The 20,360-nt window shown below is 36.3% G+C and overlaps 1 protein-coding gene across 1 annotated transcript; it reads right to left on the reverse strand.

Moving 5' to 3' along the window:
* Positions 1-675: 675 nt before the first annotated feature.
* On the reverse strand, positions 676-12,746 carry ZNF25 (zinc finger protein 25). The gene is made up of 7 exons (XM_079137347.1): positions 12,591-12,746; positions 10,760-10,862; positions 10,536-10,652; positions 7,813-7,939; positions 6,964-7,059; positions 4,004-4,067; positions 676-3,552 (listed from the first exon to the last, which is right to left on the reverse strand). The coding sequence occupies exons 3-7, from the start codon at positions 10,548-10,550 to the stop codon at positions 2,484-2,486; spliced, it is 1,371 nt and encodes a 456-aa protein (XP_078993473.1). The 5' UTR covers positions 10,551-10,652; positions 10,760-10,862; positions 12,591-12,746; the 3' UTR covers positions 676-2,483.
* Between the last annotated feature and the right edge of the window lie 7,614 nt (positions 12,747-20,360).

Consider the following 20,360-nt stretch of genomic DNA (forward strand, 5'->3'; position numbering starts at 1 on the left):
TATTTCATGTATTTGTTACACTCTATCAGGAATTTTTTTATTTTATGTCAATACAGTGAGTAAAAAACACATTTCTTTGAAAAAAAATACTTCTAAGCTTAGGCTTTAAACATAAATATAATGCATAAAATAAATATACTGCACAAAAACATCCACCCACAAATTGCCATATTCATTTTTGAATCACATTCCATGTATAAAAGTATACCTCTACATTGGCTGCGATGTTTTCAGCTCTATGTAACAGAAAACTTATTTTGTAAAGTGCCAAGTAGTAAATGTCTTAGGCTGTGTGGGCCATATGAACTGTTGCAACTACTGAACTCTACTGCTGAAGACAACCACAGGCAAAACATAAAGAAATGGTTTTTATTTGTATTAGTTGTCCTCAAAGTGCTTTATGGACACTGAAATTTGAATATCATATAATTTTCATATGTCACAAAATATTCTGTAAGTTTTTTCAGTCACTTAGTAATAAAAAACTTTTCTCATCTTGCACAAAAATGGGTACTGGATGAGATCTGGGCAGATGGGCTGTGGTTTGCCAACCACTGGCCTAACTTAATCTCCATTCTCTTCCAGAATCACGGGGAAAACAAACAACCAGACAAAACCAAGGCACTGGCAGCAATAAGGTGGGAGATGAGTGCTGGTTTTTTTTTTTTTTTTAAAACAGGATAATTCAGGAAATACAAATTATAATTACTATGATAGATAATATATAGTTTTTGTGTCTCAGACACTATACTAAGTGCTTTAAAATATTAACTCACTTCAACCTTGAGCAATGTTAAGATGATACTATCACTACTCTTACAGAAAAGAAACTGAGGCATGGCGAGGTTCAGTGACATGCCCCCTTTGCTAGAATCTGAGCTTAGGCTAGTAGCCCAGAGTCCTCACTCTTAACCATTATGCCATGTTGCTTCTACTAGGAAGAAAAATGTATGGAAGAACATTTAGGACTCATACAAAATACAAGCATGGATAACTACATACACCCTGCTAAAACACCATCAGTAAGATAATTATATTTCTTACATAGCACTGTTTGTTTCTATAGTGTAGAGTATAATAAATGTTACTGTTTTCAGCTGCTTTAAAAACAGTTCAGACTTTTGCTAAAAATAAATGTGTCCCTGCTCCAAAATTTGGCTGACCATAAGACAGCTGAACATTTAACAATAACATTTTAGCTTCATTTTAAAGGGTTAATTCAGCAACAAAGTCTATATCTATTTACAAGTGCCAGGAAATGGGAGGAAAAGATACACTAAAAGAAAAAAAGGGAGTATTACACTAAAATACATATCACAGTAACAACAGGAACCACTGTTCAGGTAATGTGACAGTTCTCTTACACATAATAATTATTGAACTAAGGTTAACTAACATGTTTTCCTATGTACAATTAGAGATGGGTTCTACTTGCATATCAGACATCTGTAAGTTATATTTTGTAGCACACTTACAGGCACACAAAAGTCTTACATACTAAAAGACTTCATGTGTGTTTAATGATGTTGTCTGATTACTCAATTTATTTTTGCTTTCTTAAAAGCTTCATGTATGTAGATACTTGCAGGTTTCTTTGAAAAGGAAAAAAGAACCCTTGGAATACACATCATGCTTTATAGCATAACTGCTTCCATCAGTAGAAATTATTTGAAATTTTGTTGAAAATCTTTCAAATAGTTATAGAGGTATTATCCAAATTATCAATGATATGACATTCACTGAAACATTAGTTCTTTAATAACTGCTTCAATGCCTGTTACAATCTTTGCAATTATCCCCCTTTTGTTCTCTAATTACTTGTAAGTGCAACTTGTATAAAAAGACTTCTGAATCCTCAAGATGTGCACAGGAGTTTCTTATACTTGTTAGCTTTTAGATGTGAAGTGCTGAGTGTCCTGTCAGAAAACTTCTTGACATTTATTTACTCATAGGATTTCTCTCTTGTGTGATTTATATTTTTTATTTTTTGGTACCAGGGATTGAACTCAGGGGAACTTGATCACTGAGCATATCCCAAGCCCTATTTTGTATTTTATTTACAGACAGGGTCTAATTGAGTTGCTTAGCACCTCGCCATTGCTGAGGCTGGCTTTGAACTCACGATCCTCCTGCCTCATCCTCCAGAGCACTGGGATTACAGGTGTGTGCCTCCATACCCACCTTCTCTTGTGTGATTTTGATGTTGGAAAATAAAGTATGACTTCTGAAAGAAATATTTCTTCATATTTTATAGTTTGTAGAGTTTCTGCCATCTATAAAGTCTGCTATTTAATACTCGACTGTGTGGTAAAAATTTCTCCCTAATAAATTTACAGAATTTCTCTTTATGCATTTGCTGATATTCTATGAGGAGAGTGTGGTTGAAATTTTTCCCTTACTGATAATACTCATGAGGTTTCTCTCTTGTGTGAATCATCTGATAACACCAAATGATAAACTCAGACATAAATTCTCAACTCACACTATTTCTCAGCTTTTCCCTTCCGTGTGTGTGTCTTCTGATGTGCAGTGAGTTGTGACTTCTGGATAAAGGTGTCCCCACACTCCTGACACTCATAGGGTTTCTCCCCTGTGTGTTTTCTCTGGTGTATGGTAAAATGTGACTTCTGAGAAAAAGATTTCCCACATTCCTTGCATTCATAGGGTTTCTCTCCTGTATGAGTCCTTTGATGTAATCTGAGGACTGAATTCACAGAGAATGATTTACCACACTCTGTACATTCATAGGGCTTCTCTCCTGTGTGTTTTCTTTGATGTTTAGTGAGGTCTGATTTATAGTAAAAGTTTTTACCACATTTATTACATTCAAAGGGTTTCTCCCCTGTATGAGTTCGCTGATGTACTGTGAGGGCTGACTTCTGGTAGAAGCATTTACCACATTCCTTACATTCATAAGGTTTTTCTCCTGTGTGAGTCCTCTGATGAGTTTTGAGGTGTGAATTTCTAGAAAAGAATTTTCCACATTCCTTACATTTATAGGGTTTCTCCCCTGTGTGTGTTCTTTGATGTACTGTGAGGTGTGACTTCTGAGAAAAGTTTTTCCCACATTCCTTACACTTGAAGGGTTTTTCCCCTGTATGTGTTTTCTGATGTACCATGAGGTATGCCTTCACATAGAAGAACTTCCCACATTCAGTACACTCATAGGGTTTCTCCCCAGTGTGTGTTTTCTGATGTTCTGTGAGATGTGGTTTCTGATAGAAAGATTTTTCACACTGATTACATTCATAGGGTTTCTCTCCTGCATGGGTTCTCAGATGTCTACTAAGAGATGACAGGTGGTAGAAAATTTTCTTACATTCTTTACATTCATAGGTTTTATCTCTGGTGTGGATTTTCTGATGTTTTATGAGGTCTTCATTTATAGAGAAAGATTTCCCACATTTTTCACATTCATAGGATTTGTTCTTGTAATGTGTATGCCGATGCACTATAAGGGCAGACTTTTGGCCGAAGGATTTTCCACATTGGTTACATTCATAACTTTCCTCCTGGTTAGGAGTTTTCTGATGTTTTGTGAGTTCTCCATTCCTAAATAGAAAGTTCCAAATGCATTAGTTTACAGGACTTTTAAGGCTTTTTTTGTGCTATGTATTTTCAAAGTTGCTCTGGGGACTGACTTCTAGAGATGTTCCCATATTCTTTAGCCTCATATAAACAGTCTCTGATATACACTGTGGTTTAACATTCATAGAGTGAACCTGCATAATGTACATAAGATTTCTTAACTGACTGCACTCTACTTTATGTAATAAAGCCTCCCTTATTGTATAATTCAGACAAAAAAAAAAAGATGACTTTTTTTGAATCTCCTGATCTTGAATAAGGTCTCTTATGAAAAAGGACATTCCCATTTAAATTACATTCTTTGGGATTCACTCCAGTATTTTCTCACATTTAGTATTAACTAGTACTATCTCATTTCCAGCACCCCCATCAAGACTTTCTTACAAAGCTTTCTATCAAATATTCTTGGACTTGCCTTGAATTTCCAGCTTGACTTTTCTGGTATTTTGCCCCAATGTCATGAATATTCCATAGGTCTTCTACAAAGGAATGAAGATTTTAATACATTCATATGATTAAAGTGTTGATTCTTAGGCTTCAGGTCAATCTATCAAAATGAAAGAACTCTCTTCTATTCCTTTGTTTTGGAAAAAAACATAATAGACATTGAAAATTTCTGTAGAAGGCAGTGGGAGGAACCTGACTATAAACCAAAGTACCTTTGGCACATTTAAAACAAATATGACCTTATAAACTTGGAGGTAAATGTGAAGACAAAAACCAAAAAACATGAAACAGAAAACCAAAGATATTTAAAATCATCCTGAATAAGAACGTGGGAATCACAGAGAATATTGTGAATCCATTAAGGACAATATACCAATGCACAATAATCTGTGTAAGAAAAATAGGTGTACAATTCTGTTTACTAGAATTATCAGGAAAAAGATAAAACTGGATGGAGGAGCTAAAGTATAGGTCTTATCCAGGTGTAATACCTCATGCTTGTAATCCCAGCAACTCAGGAGGCTGAGGCAGGAGGATTACAAGTTTGAGGCCAACCTTAGAACCTTAGCAAGAATCTGTCTCAAAAAAAAAATGGGGGGCACTGGGGATATAGGATAGTGGCAAAGCACCCCTGGGTTCAATCCCCAGTGCAAAAAAAAAAATTCCCAGAAGTATAAGTCTTTATCCCCTCAAACTTAAATTTATATTACTGTGTTAGGGTTCCTAGTATAACAGTCCTTCCTTATCCAGAGGGGATATGTTCCAACACCCCACAGGTAGTGAAACCACAGGTAGTACTGAAAATTCTCTCTAAATATACTTAATTTTTCTATTCATACATACCTATGATAAACTTTCACCTTTCTACTTAAGGGAAGCATTTAAAGGCTTTACTTTGGCATATTTAATTGCCAGCATCACTACTCTTGAACTTTGGGGCCATTATAAAGTAAAATAAGGGTTACTTGAACATAAGTGCTATGATCCTTCAACAGTCTATCTGATAACTGAGATGTCTATTGAGTGAATAATAAAGGTAACATGTTACGGTGCAGATATGCTGGACAAAGCTGATTCATATCCAAGCTAGACAGAATGGGACTACACAAGATTTCATCACTACTCAGAATGACATATATTTTAAAACTATGAACTGTTTATCTCTGGAATTTTCCATTTAATATTTTCAGATTGCAAATGACGATGGGTAACTGAAAGGAAAGTGTAACTGCAGATCAGGGGAAATACTGTAGTTAGCAGACTATGAACTTATACTTTATTTCTTCTTTATCTATCCACAACAATTTAGCTGTCAATGCTAAAGTGAATTTCTCAGAACATCAATGTCCTCATGGCTAGAAGAATAGTCTCAGGCTTTCACTCTCCATATAACTGGCTTAATTTTCCCCAGGACAGGAAGATCCAGGAACATATACATCCAAAAGGAAGGAATTTTTAAAAAGCAGAAGGCATGCCATCTGTTTAACAGGATGAATTTCCAGTTGTAGCATCAAGATTTCAGTTCTGAACTTTTCCTGACCATCAAATCCTACATTTCCAAAGATTCAACTTGAGTTTTGAATTCTGCTTTCATAATCTTGGCTGATTCATTTCTGCTTCTAATTTGTTACATGTTCCCTAAATATTAGATTATTCAACATCATCCTAGAGCTATTCAAAGCTTCATATTTATTCATATTAAAAAATAAAAGATTATGAGCAGAGGATTGGACTTGTAATTTCATGGCATTTGTGAGGAAAGTTATTTGATAACAACTTGTGCAAAGTTAACTTGAATACATGTGAAATAAGATCCTACATATATAAAACATGTAAGAGAATAGTACAGTGGGAATTAACATGTTTGGGGGCTGCAAGGAGAAATAAGTCACGGTAGGCAAGAGAGGGCCAGACTTGTTCTTGACAGAAAATTAAATGTATACCGTAATACTGAGTTGATATTAATTTACCAGGATAAGCTTGTGGCAATAGAAGTTTGCTGCATTATACAATGACTTTGAGGATTTAAATTAAGAATTTTATTTTGACCCTAAGAAAGGAAGTGGGATCAATGGAACTATCTTGTAAAAAGGTAAAATATGAAATCAGAATACAAATAGAACAGAGATCCTAGAGAAGTCGGTTTTAGGAGTTCTCAGCACGAAAATTCATGATTTGTTCTTAAGAGTGGATAAGCCCCAGGAAGAGTTAGTAAAAAGAGCAGAGAGCAGAGAGTAAAGAATGTCTGTTTCTTGTAAATCAAATTTCATTCTGTCAACAAATACCTCATGAGTAACTAATATGTTCCAAGCATTGTTCATGATGCAAGCAACACGTATTAGTCAGAAGATACATGAAAAAGATTTAAGAAGCAGAGTGGGATCCCAAATAAGATGCAGAAGATTTTAGGAAGGATAATCAATGCTTTGTGTGAAGACGACCCCGTGTGGAAGGTATTATAAATGATGAGCAACATAATGGTTTAATTGAGTTCAGAGTTTAAAGAGAGATAAGGAAGTTAAAACTAGTGCAAATGGTGCACAAAATATCTTTTTTTTTTTCAGTCTTTTGTTTTCTCATTTGAAAAAATATATATAGCTCATATTTATGAACACTTTAAGATTATAATTGCACAATCCAGTGGGCGGGAATAGCAGAATTCTAGAGAAAAGACAAAAATCTCAGCCAAAATTAGATAGGGATCTTTTCATATAGAAAAGAGAAGTAAATCTATATTAAGATGTCTAGAAAATGAGAAATTTAGAGAACAGAAATTTGAGGGGTGATTTAGGTTTATTACATGTACAGATCAAGTGTTTGCAATCATTTCCAGAACTCTAGGAAATTTACAAAACTTCCTGAAAAATATTTCAAAAATCAAGAAGCATCAACCACCTCACTAATAATGGAATATAATTTCTAACTCACCAGGATAGCGCCGACGTGGAAATTCTACTTCCAATATCCATGGCTCTTTTCCTTGCTTCAATTTGAAGACCAGATTTGGCTTATTCACACGATAACCTATTAATGGAAATATAAAGGAAATGATACAAATTGTTTAGAGTTTGTATAGATAAGAAAAACACAATTTCAGGAAAAAAAAAATGAAGGTCCCACTTAGGTTTGGAATACTTTAGATTATTTCACTGGAGATGTAGTAACACATATTTTTACTGGTGCCCAAAATGGATTAAGTTTGACCTCTGAAACAAATCATTCAACCCCATAAGGATCTTATATGCCTCAAAAACTGAGAAAAGAAATGCAAACTACTGGGAGTTAAATATTGTTACAGTTTGGATGTGAGGTGTCCCCCTGAAAAGCTCACATGTGAGACAATGCAAGAAGGTTTGGAGCAGGAATGTTTGAGTCATAGCATTAACTTAATCAGTGAATTAATCCCTGATGGGATTAACTGAGAGGTAACTGGAGGCAGATGGGGTGTGGCTGGAGGAGGTGGTTCATTCGAGGTGTAGTTATGGGATATATATTTGTATCTGGCAAATGGAAGCCTCTCTACTTCCTGATCACCACACTCTTCTTTCTGCCACACTCCTCCACCATGTGAGCTGCTACCTTGTGCCACACTCTTCCACCATGATGTTCAGCCTCACCTCAAGCTGCAAGGAATGGAACTGGCCTTCTGTGGACTAAGACTTCTAAAGCCATGAGCCCTAAATAAACCTTTCCTCTTCTGCAGTTGTTCTGGTTGGGTCCTTTTAGTCACATCAGTGAAAGAGTTGACTAAAATATAGATGGGGAAGTTTTTCTCACCCACTGAGATCAGGTGATTGTAGTTCTCCAGCATGACATCCTTGTACAGGGTCCTCTGAGCAGGAGTTAGTAATTTCCATTCCTCTTTGGTGAACTCCACAGTGACATCCTTAAATGTCACTGGTCCCTAGAACAACATTTTAATTAAATCTGAAGTGACCTGAAAAGAGTACCACTGAAAAGATACATTAAGAACTGGGGACATGACTCAGTGGTAAAGCATTTGCCTCACTTGCATAAAGCCCTAGGTTTAATCCTCAGCACAGAGAGAAAAAAACAAAAAACAAAAAAACATTAAACTAGCTTTGTGCTGACTGTAGAATTTACTCTGGACAGTTATGCTGCTAACCATGTACACTGTTTTACACAGATACCTGTTCAATACACATTTACTGAGCTCCTACTCTGCCTGCAACTCTGCTGGAGGTAAGATGAATAAAAGTACTTCTGTTATCGAGGAACTGATATTTTGACATGAGACAAAGATGAAAATGCTTAAAGGCAATATGTGTAGTGGGTATAATGCCAAATATGAATAAGATACAAGATGGTTACAAATGGGGATAGTTTTTTGCATTTTGTATTGTCATGCTAGATTTTATCAGATGGTCAACCCGACTGATGCACACCTTAGGAATGAACAATACATAACTGGAAAAAGCACAGGGCATGAGAAATGATGAAAGTTAAAGAAACTACAAATAACACAGTATAGGAGAATAGGATGCAAGACCAAGATTAATTAGATTATAAAGTCAGGTGACAGAACATAAAGCAACTATATCCTTTGACCCATAAAATATATTTTTCATATACACTTAATAGATTTCTTATTAATATATTACATCTATTAAAATAGGTTAGAGTCTTAAATTTAAAGTTTTTTGTTTACATAAGACAAAAGAATCTATACCACACCATGTGGACTGTCCTATACATCTCGAGGATGCTCATCCCTTCACTTCGTAGGTATAAATACAGACAGTAGGAGCCACTGAAGAGACTGATGTAAGCACTGGAGTTATAGTAGATAAGTAGTTTAGAAGAAAACTCTTAAAGTAGAAGTAGCAAATGGCACATCACCAAAAGACAGAAACGAGCAATAGACATCTACATAAAGTAGAAGAAGCAGTAATAGTAGTATGGCAAAGTAGTATAATTTAACTGTAATTAGTTGGTAATTAATTAATAACCACTGGGAGGAAGGGAGAAGATAGCTCCCATATTATTGTTTGTTATGGCCAAAGTTAGGATGCTAATTTCTTTCATTTGTATTAAAAGAAACAATTTAAGGTTATTAAATGTCTTCTGATAATTGCTTTATTTATATTCCATAGGATCTGAAATGTATTTTCACTTGAAAAACAACTTGGGTGGGTATAAATTCCTGATTCATAACTTTTTTCTTGATTTCTTGAAAACACTTTCTACTATTCTTATGTTTATATAAGTTGCTACTAAGAATTATGCCAATTTTCTTTTCTTTTCTTGCCAAATGACTTGGACGTTCCCCCCGCCCCCCAGACCAGAAGACTTTTAAATTTACTTTTAAATGAGTATGGTGGTTACAATTCAGAGTCAATACTCTGTGGCATACAGAGGGTCTTTACAGTAAGTAGATTCAGTTCTTCTCTTTGTAGGAAGTTCCCTTGAATTATAGTTTTAAATTGTATTCTCTTTCACTATTTGATTTTTGTACCTTAGGGCCTCTACTTTGTCTTTCTTCTATTTTTATTATTCAAATCTTCCTGGTCCTCATTCATTTTGTTTCTCTCCTAACTCTGATCTCTTGTCATTCATTTCATGTCATTTATTGTACTTTCATTCATCTCTTCTTCTTTGAGCATGTTGTAAATTAATCTATGAATTGAATGTCTGTTCTATTTTTTTTCCTGAGTTAATGCTTTATATTTACTTGCTTTTCCATTTCTGTCATGAGTTTTTAATTTTTGGTTTGTAACGTTCTTTACTGTCCCAAATTAACACCGAGAGCTGTGTTAATAGTTTTCTTGTACTTTGTTTTTGTTTTGGGGAAATTAACAACAATTGAAAAAGTTAATTCATGATTTCTGCATTCTTCTTATATTAGTAGTAATGCATAGTTGTTGAGTAACTTCTTTTATTCATGATAAGTGACCACAAAAGTCAATTTTATGGTAGGTAAGAGAGAAGAAATTATTCTCTAGTCTTGGTTAAAATATCACCAACTATTTGAAAATAATAAGTGAGCACTTTGTTTACTGTTATTGGAAAATAAAATCAAAGTTGGTTTGTTTGTTTTTTTTTTTTGGGGGGGGGAGCGTTTACCAGGGAATGAATTCAGGAGCATTCGACCACTGAGCCACATCCCCAGTCCTATTTTGTATTTTATTAAGAAAAATGGTCTCACTGAGTTACTTAGCATCTTGCTTTTGCTGAGGCTGGCTTTGAACTCAAGATCCTCTTGTCTAGGCCTCCTGAGCCACTGGGATTATAGGCATGCACCACCAAGCCCAGCCTACACAGACACTTTAAATCCCAGGGGTTTGAAGACCATATTTTGAGAGCTGCTGCTTTATTAAAACAGTATTTTCCTTGAAGATGATCCTTAACTATATCTCCTTTTCTAGTTTAGTACCTGGACTTTCAAAGAAAAACAAAACAAAACAACAACAACAAAAACCCCACCATACACACACACATATACATAGTGAAACAAAGTAAGGGCTAAATAAACAACTCACCTTGAACTTGTTCATTTTCTGCTGCTCTTGGGAAAGGGTAGAAACTATAAAGCCCAAGCAGGGAAAGTTGTAAGAGAAAAGTCATAAGAGACCATATGTTACAGCTCCAGGAATCTCCTGTGGGAAATTTCCACACAACATTTCAGTAAAATATAAATGCCTGGGAAAATGTCCCTTTGACCCAGGAGAAGGAATAGGAAGGACCATGATGAAGTAGTACCCACCTGTCCATTGATGACTCTGATACAATCTTGAACCTGGGACATTTTTGAGTGAATATAAACATTTCTTTCTTATTGGTTGCTTTGAAAATTATGTGTATGTTCACTGAATAACACAAAAGAATTGAAAACATATACAGTAAATAAAAGCAGATTAAATAAGATGTATAATATATCCAAACATGGAACCCTATGTCTGGCATTACAGATGTTGAATTGATACATATATTGATACATAAAAGGTGTTTAGGTTACATGTCATAACAATTTTTCCTGTTAATATTAAATCCCAGAGTTATAAAGTTATTTCAGAGTTTTCAAAAATGAGACATTTATTCTCCCTTAGTGTCTTAAAAAACACTTATCCAAGAACCTTGTTTTGATTTAAATATGATATAGTGAACCTGGAGACTTGAGTTCTACCTTAGTTTCTGCTGTTAACACAGTGGCTTAGTTTCAGTGCTGTTACCTTTAATATAAGAAGGAATCAGGTAATCTTGAACAACCTCTCAAGTGATTCTTTAAGTCTTTACCAGGACCACAAATCTAGATAGTATCCTGGAAGTCAATGACTTCTCAAAATTTAGGCTGGGTCTAGGGTAAATTGATAAATTGACATGGCCCCTAATATGCTGACACATAAATCTATCTTATAAAATAGCACTTTGGCACCATAATTCCCAGACACTTCATAGATCTAGCAAAGACAACAAATGCCACAATCCTGTGGTCCTTTTCATAAGCAGCAGAAACCACTTCCAGCCAGCCTGTTGCTTACAAGATGCTAATTATAAGACCAGATAACACCAGCCATCAGAAGCATTATCACATCACCTACATAATAAAGAACATGAAAGAATCACAGTTTTCTTTTTTTAAAGTCTGTCTCTACCATTTCCCCTCTGCAGATACTAGCCTCTGGCCTGGATAGAATTTCCAGCTTCTTAGTAAAAGTTAAAATTGAAAGCTCAAATTGTGGTTTCAATTTATGCGTGCAACAGTTCGCTGAAGTTGGAGGATGCAGGAAGGGCCTTAATTGACTTTTTGAGCCAGGGGATCTAAAGGAATCCCAAGAATTTTTGGAAATAGAACACACATGGTGAGATTAGGTTCAGTACGCTCCACAACTATGTTCTGGCGGTGCTTAGGTAGAACTGCTGTGTTAAATAAGAACTAAGACTGGATTTTACTGTAGGAAAGAGCATTAACTACGGAATAAAATCAGTAAATTTAAATCTCACCTGCTAATACCGAGTAAACCAATTTCCCTCTCTGAACTTGTAATACTATAATTTATTAAAACGGAGATGGTTACCGCCAATGATGATTAAATGAGCCAATAACGAAAACAACAACGTGCCTTGTAATAAAAGCAGCTCACCTTTATTGATTCCTTATCATTTACATCTACTGCCTATTCGGGACAGCAAACGTCCCTCAAAGGTATTTTCATCATCATTCTTTAGATGACTGAGTCACCTGAGATTAGCTGGCCCATCCAGTCGTACGCATTGGCTCTCAGCCAGAACTGGCTGCCGCCAGCGAAGCAGACGCGCGCTCGGACTCGGCGGGTCAGGCTCCACGTCACACAGGGCCGCTCCCGCCCGGCAGCCTGGCCCGCTTTCCCCGCCGCGTCGGGCCTCCTGGGTTGCCCCTCACAGGTCACGACAACTTCTGGAGAAGGTCAGCTGTGCAAATAGCCGGCTTCCCCGCCAGTTCCCTCCCGCAGGCCCTCCAGGCTCTCGGCGCAAGCCGCGGCCTCCAGATTTTGACCCGGTTGTCGCCAAGTCCCGCTTCCCCGCTCCCGACCCGCCCGCAGAGGCCTCCGACACACCTGCAGGGAATCTGCCTCGGCTCCCAGGCGACTGCCAGCCCAGGCCCCGCCCTCAGCGGCGCCGCGGAGACCTTGAAGCTCCGGAGTCCTCAACCCCCTGCGGCGTAGGACAAAGCTGCCACGACTGAAAGGACAGAGTATTGCACATGCGCAAAATGCTCCCGGCCCGCTCGGGGGAGGCCTCGCTGATGGCTCGGGTTTGGATGAGGTTAATGGATTTGGCGCCCTCTAGTGTTCTTTTGATTCCTGCTGGGCTTTTCTGGAATCTTGATCCTTTGGTTATTCCAAGAGCTGAGTGGTTAAAATTGGCTTCAAGACAGAAAACCACCCCAAGTGGTATTGATGGATAATCTACATAACGTAATTGGGATTCACTACAGTAGTGATGTAGGATAGAAGAAATAAAGACAGGTAGAAAGGAGACAAACGGGGAAAGAAAGGGATTATAGCTTTAAATCTAAAAACTCCATGAACACCCTCACCTTCATTTCCCAGGCCTATTTCCTCCAGGCCTGAATTCTTCTTAAAAGGTCCAATAAATCTTAATCCAGTTAATTAATGCCTTTATACTTTTTTTTTTTAGTTAACAGAACGTATTTTTAGACTGATTAAAGAAGCCTAGAGAAATTGTTAGATACCCATGATACTGATACAATCCAAGTGCTATTAACTAGATAATGACAACCTGAAATTCTGGAAAGAACCAGATCACTGTGACCCACCCTGTGTTCTACAGTCAAAAGAATTGAGCTCATCAAGCTGACACAGGAGAGAGATCCAGAAATTCTGGTGTTTTGAATACAGAACTAGAAAGAGTGTGTTGGTGCCAAGCTGTGGTGGCATCAGGACCTGCAGAGGCAGAGGGAAGGGTAACACAGAGAAACACAATGGACAAATTTGGTGTGGAACTTAGCTGATAGAAAGCTGCACAGTGAACTAGTATTTGAAAACTGCTCCATGTTTCTCAATTTGTAAACTTGAGAGCTGATAAGTGGAACCATCTTGTGGAGAGCACACTGCTGCAGGAACCTGGGAGATCAGAGTAAACATTGCCACACTGTCCCATTCAGTGTCTACCATGTGACCTAGGATGCACCTGTTAGAACATAGTTGAAACATATTCAGAGAAGATTGTATTCAGGGGGATTCAAGGGAGAGATATTGAGGGGAGTGAAATGCACTTTTCCTTTGAGTATGGTGGCTTACATGAACAGCTGAGAGGGTTGGGAGACTGAACAAGCAGGCATGATTGCATTCAGGGGCTCAGTTCTAATGGTTATTTTCATGGAAAGTAGTACATGCCAGACCTGCCATGCCCTCTCCACCCAGGGTGGTTGGTTACCCTACCCTACAAGTAAAATTCTTGGGAGGTGCCTGAGATTCAGATGCCCAGCAGAGATTGGCATCTGTCCAGCCCTAGAGATGTGCTAATTTAATCTCTCTGGAATAGATACACCTAACAAATTTCCAAAGTTCTGATTAGAGATGGATCCCAGTCTTTGAACCTCCTACTTAGAACTCTGCATCAACCCTAACCTGCAAGGTATTCAATACAAAACTGCAATAGACAATACTTCATTTTCCATCCTACCTTGTTCTGGTCATTAGGGAAGCTGAGAGTCATTGCATTTAGCTTTGGTCCCAGGACATTCCAGTCAGAAGCTAGATGAGCAACAGAAAAAGGAAGAAGGGTTTAATAACCCCCCAGCCCTTCCTTTCTCTAAGGGGCACTTAGCTCAAGAATGGATGGAAAGAAGGAAGTCTGGCACAGGTAGTAAATATCCAGCTGTGCGCATAATTCTGATGACCTCTATATAGGCAGTCCTTTCATTTTCACTAATAATGTCTTCTTGTTCTTATTGTATTTTCTATTGGTTCTTTTATTTTGTTGTTGTTGTTGTTGTTTGTTTTGAGGGGTAGTTGCTATTTTTTGGTTTGGGTTTTTTGTTCTATTTGTTTTGTCTTTTAGTGTTTTTTTAAATTTTGTTTTGCTAGTTTGTTTTGTTTTGCTAGTTTGTTTTGTTACTCTTTCCTTTTCTCTCCACTAATATATAGTCAAAATTGTTCTTTCTCTTTCTCTTTATTTTGGTGACTTTTTCCCCCTCTCTTCCTTCTCCTTTTTGGCTGTTGCATGCTACCTTTCTTGTTTCCTCACTTTTCACCTTTTGAATATTCTATGCTTTCATTTGCCTTCTTACCCCAACTTATTTTCTCTTAATGAAATACATTTTGTCATCTTTAAAAACTATTTAGTTTAACACTTCAAGGAATGGAAATGAGATAGGTGATCTCTCATTAGGAGAGAAAAAGGAGATTCTTATTGTATGGAGACTTGAATCTACGAGCATGACCAGTCACATTTGTCTCTTCAATTAGATGAACAAAACCTTCAGTGTATGCTCATGTCAGATCAATTAGAACAAAAGCATAATTAACTTCAATGCTATCAAATTCAAAGACTTATACAACAAGCCCACAACTGATATATGATTAAACTGCTTAACCAAAAGGAAACATTCTGAACTGCAAATATCAAATGATTGGCATGGGATTTGATTTTCCAAGAATTTTGCCTGAGAATCTATATATTTATTCCTAGGAAAATTATATATATTCAAAGAGGTCAACCCTGGGTACATCACAGCTCTTTTCTTCTCTGAGCTGTGAGGAGCACCCACACCCTGTCTTTGGGGTGTGTATACTTTTGCTGTCCTTTAATAAATCTTCACTTGTTCTTTGCTTTTGACATATCCTGAAGCTGTTTTCAGTGTTATAAGTCAAGAACTCCACTCAGGCTGAATGGAAATTCCAGTGCCTCCTTGAAGGGGCTTCCTTGGACCCCTTTCCAGTAACAGAAGAGGGTAATTCAGAGGCACTCACCATTTTGTAGCAGTTCCATGAGAGTGAATTGAAATAGCAGTTCTGCACCATCAGGCTGAGACTACAGAACTCAGAAAAGAAAAAGACAATTTCTTTTGAAACTGGTGATCTGAACTCTGGGATAATGAGCTAGATGACATGAGTAGAGAACTAGAACAGATTAGAATCAGCTGGAAAGCACTAATCCCTGAATTACCTTTCCCTGGCCTAGAAAGGTAATGGGCTAGAGGATAGACTTACATGTCCCAAATGCTTCCCCTGAGCACACATATAGAGGATTTAAAAAGAAGGTGTACAACACAACTTGCCAAGCAAGGACAGAGTGAAACTGCATACAGACTCCCTTAACAATTTTTACAGTTTGGGTTAGGGAGAACAAACTACACAGTATTTGAAAACCCTGAAATAAAGAACTCTTTCAAAAGTCTCAGCAAGAAAAATAAGAAAAAATGAGAAAAAACCGAAGTACATCTAACTGATTTGAACTGATTACTATTGTCTCCTCATATTTTGTCTTATTAGCATTACATACAATTTTATGCATTTTATCAATTAATTGGATTCTCTCTCAGTATCTCTCTTCTCTATTTCCGTTTTATCCTCTCTGCTTTATCCCTTACATTCACTTTATTTTAATTTATATCTCCCTTTCCTCCCCCGCCTTTTTTCTTTTTTTCCTGTTTTCCATTGTATTTTTTTTATATTTTATCCCTTCTTCTAATCCAAGTAAGTATAATACTGTTAATGCTTAATATTTGCAGAGTATTCTAAATCAGTTCTCCTTGAATAATAGAGTTGCAGGAAGCAGTAATAATAACTTGTATAGAACATGCTGATATATAGTTTGCTCTTAAATTACTCCTGATACTGGTGTTTACTCTTTCTTTTCAAAGTGATACTGGTGATAGAAATTAACACTTTGATTACGCTGATCAGTTATGTTGAAGCCAAGATAGATCTTCAGCCCTGGGCATATTATTAAGAGATAACTAGTCACTAAAGGGCCCCCACATAAAACAAGAAGAAGAATACATCTCAACAGATTTGCAAAAACAGGACATCAAAGAAGTGAATTAAGAGAGAAAATACATGGAGTAAAAGAAGTCAATAAAGAGAGATTCTGAAAAAGAACAAAACATATGTCCTAATGAAAGACAAATAAATCATACAAAAATTTCACTTAAAAGAATGTCATGTTCTACAGGTTAGACCATGTAGAAGACAGATTCTTCAGGTTTTGAAGACTAGGTGTATCATCTTGAAAACTCAACCAGTAATAAAGAAAAGACAGCAAGAGAACTTGATCAGAATATTCAGGAAATCTAGGACAACATTAAGAAATCAAACATAAGAATCATTGAAATTCAAGAGTGTTCTGAGATACAAGCTAAGGACATGGAGATAATCTTTTCATGAAAAGGATAAAGAAAATTTCTAAACCTTAGAAATGAGATACACATCCAGATACAAGATGCATTCAGAATCCTAAACAGGATTAAAAAAGAAGCTCTCTAAGGCACATTATACTTACAATGCCTAACACAGAGAAAAAGGACAGAACTTGAAAGGTAACGAGAAAAATTTCAGATCACATTTAGAGTTATGCAGACAATACTAACCTGATTTCTCAGCACTTGCTCTAAAAACCAGGAGGCATGAAAGTGATGTATTCCAGGCTCTGAAGAAAAAATAACCAACTAAGATTACTATGTCCAGAAAATTATTCTTTAGAATAGAAGAGGAAATAAATATCTTCCAAGAAAAGCATAAACTAAAAGAATTCATAACCATTAGTCCAGCACTACAAAAAATACTTAAGGAAGCACTATATGCAAACAAATTAAAAACCAACTTCAGGACTTGAAAATGGATGAATATGGTAAGAAGTGTAGCTAAGCAAATGAGAATTAAACATCAGAAATAAACTGGCAAGTAGTTATAAACACATCTCTATAATAACACTGAACATAAATATGATCTCAATTCTCCAATTAATACATAAAATGGAAAAGTGAATCCAAAACCAAGACAGAAGTATGTGTTGCTTGCAAAGAACAGGCAAAGACATTCACAGGGAGAAAGTGAGATGATGGAAAAAAAGATATTGTATGCAACTTGAGACTGAAAGCAAGGAGGATTTGCTATTTTTATATCTGTCAAAGAATACACCAAGGCAAAATTAATCAGAAGAGACAAAGACAGTCATTTCATACTGGTAAAGGAGAGAGTCCAACAAAGAGCTATAACAATAGTAAAATATTTATGCCTCAAATGTTAGTTCACTTATTTATACAAAATGATTACAACCTATATACTCAGATATCCCAATACAATAATAAAAATATTATTTGATTTCAACACAGTTCTCTCACCAATAGATAAGTCATGCAGACACAAAATCAGCAGACTCTTCAAACTTAAAAAGTATTATAAATTAAATGGATGTAACAGACATTACTAAAATGTTTCACCTAACAAATTTACTTTCTTCTCAGCTGCTCATTGAACCTTCTCCAAAATAGACTATAATTTAGTATATCAAGTAAATCTTAGCAAATACAATATAATGGATATAATCCCTTCTATTAGATTATAATAGAATGAAAGTAGAAATCAATAGCAAGAAATGCTTCAGCAGTTACTTAAATACATGGAGATTGAACAATCTACTTTTGCTTTTTTGTTTTTTTTAAATTTCTCTTCTGTGAATGGTCTGACCAGAGAACTTTTTTTTTTTTTTTTTTTTTTTTAGGGTAAATCTTTTTTTTTTTTTAAATTTTAACTTATTTTTATTGTAAACAAATAGGATACATGTTGTTTCTGTTTGTACATGGAGTAACAGCATACCATTAGCGTAATCATACATTTACATAGGGTAATGATGTTTGATTCATTCTGTTACATTTTCCTGCCCCCAACCCCTCTTTTCCCTCTATACAGTCCCTCCTTCCTCCATTCCTGCCCCCTCCTAACCCCCATTATGTGTCATCATCTGCTTCTCAGCGAGATCATTCGTCCTTTGGATTTTTGAGATTGACTTATCTCACTTAGCATGATATTCTCCAATTTCATTCATTTGCCTGCAAATGCCATAATTTTATTATTCTTCATAGCTGAGTAATATTCCTATATATATATATACACATACCACAGTTTCTTTATCCACTCATCAATTGAAGGACATCTAGGTTGGTTCCACAATCTGGCTATGGTGAATTGAGCAGCTATGAACATTGATGTGGCTGTATCTCTGTAGTATGCTGCTTTCCAGAGTGGCTGCACTAATTTGCAGCCCCACCAGCAATGTATGAGTGCACCTTTTTCCCCACATCCTCTCCAATACCTATTGTTGCTTGTATTCTTGATAATCGTCATTCTAATTGGGGTGAGATGGAATCTTAGTGTAGTTTTGATTTGCATTTCTCTTATTACTAAAGATGGTGAACATTTTTTCATATGTTTGTTGACTGCTTGTAGATCTTCTTCTGTGAAGTGTCTGTTCATTTCCTTAGCCCATTCGTTGATTGGGTTATTTGTATTCTTGGTGTAGAGTTTTTTGAGTTATTTATATATTCTGGAAATTAGTGCTCTATCTTAAGTATGAGTGGCAAAGATTTTCTCCCATTCTGTAGGCTCTCTCTTCACATTGCTGATAGTTTCCTTTGCTGAGAGAAAGCTATTTAGTTTGAATCTATCCCAGTTATTGATTCTTGCTTTTATTTCTTGTGCTATGGGAGTCCTGTTAAGGAAGTCTGATCCTAAGCCAACAAGTTGAAGATTTGGACCAACTTCTTCTTCTATAAGATGCAGGGTCTCTGGTCTGATTTCAAGGTCCTTGATCCATTTTGAGTTGAGTTTGGTTTGGTTTCATTCTGTTGCCTATGGATTTCCAGTTTTCCTAGCACCATTTGTTGAAGAGGCTATCTTTTCTCCATTGCATATTTTTGGATCTGTTGTCTAGTATGAGAAAATTGTATTTATTTGGGTTTTTTTGGATCATCTAAATATAGAATCATGTCATCAGCAAATAGTGATAGCTTAAGTTCTTATTTTCCTATTCATATCCCTTTAATTTCTTTAGTCCGTGTAATTGCTGTGACTACAGGTTCGAGTACAATGTTGAATAGAAGTGGTGAAAGAGGACATCCCTGTCTTGTTCCCTTTTTTAAAGGGAATGGTTTCAGTTTTTCTTCATTAAGAATGATGTTGGCCATGGGCTTAGCATAAATAGCCTTTAAAATGTTCGGGTATGTTCCTACTATCCCTATTTTTTCTAGTGTTTTGAGCATGAAAGGGTGTTGTATTTAGTCGAACGCTTTTTGTGTGTCAATTGAAAAAACCATATGATTCTTATCCTTCAGTCTATTGATATGATGAATTATGTTTATTGATTTACGGATGTTAAACCATCCTTGTATTCCAGGGATGAACCCCACTTGATCGTGGTGCACAATTTTCTTAATATGTTTTTTGGACACGGTTTGTGAATATTTTGTTAAGGATATTTGCATCTATATTCATCAAGGATATTGGTCTAAAATTTTCTTTCCTTGATGTGTCTTTTCCTGGTTTCCATATGAGGGTGATATTAGCTTCATAGAATGAGTTTGGTAGGGTACACTCCTTTTCTATTTCCTGGAATACTTTGAGAAGTATTGTAATGAGTTCTTCTTTGAAGGTCTTGTAGAACTCAGCTGAGAATCCTTCTGGTCCTGGGCTTTTCTTGGATTGTAGGTTTTTTTTTTTCTTTTTTCCATTTTTTTAATTAAAAATCATAAATTTACATAGGGCAATGTTGTTTGATTAATTCTGTTATTTTTTCCCTTCCCCACACCACTCCCACACCTCTTTTGCCTCTATACAGTCCATCCTTTCTCCATTCTTACCACC

This window comes from Sciurus vulgaris (genome assembly GCF_902686455.1).
Source record: "Sciurus vulgaris genome assembly, chromosome: 4".
NCBI classification, from domain to species: Eukaryota; Metazoa; Chordata; class Mammalia; order Rodentia; family Sciuridae; genus Sciurus; species Sciurus vulgaris.

What these genes read in the sequence shown, in the direction of transcription:
- ZNF25 (XM_079137347.1), bottom strand. An exon ending in CAATCACCTGATCTCAGTGG is followed by an intron (nt 7,060 to 7,812) that starts GTGAGAAAAACT and finishes TTCCATTAATAG; the next exon opens with GTTATCGTGTGAATAAGCCA. An exon ending in AGTCAAGCTGGAAATTCAAG is followed by an intron (nt 3,553 to 4,003) that starts GCAAGTCCAAGA and finishes CTTTCTATTTAG; the next exon opens with GAATGGAGAACTCACAAAAC.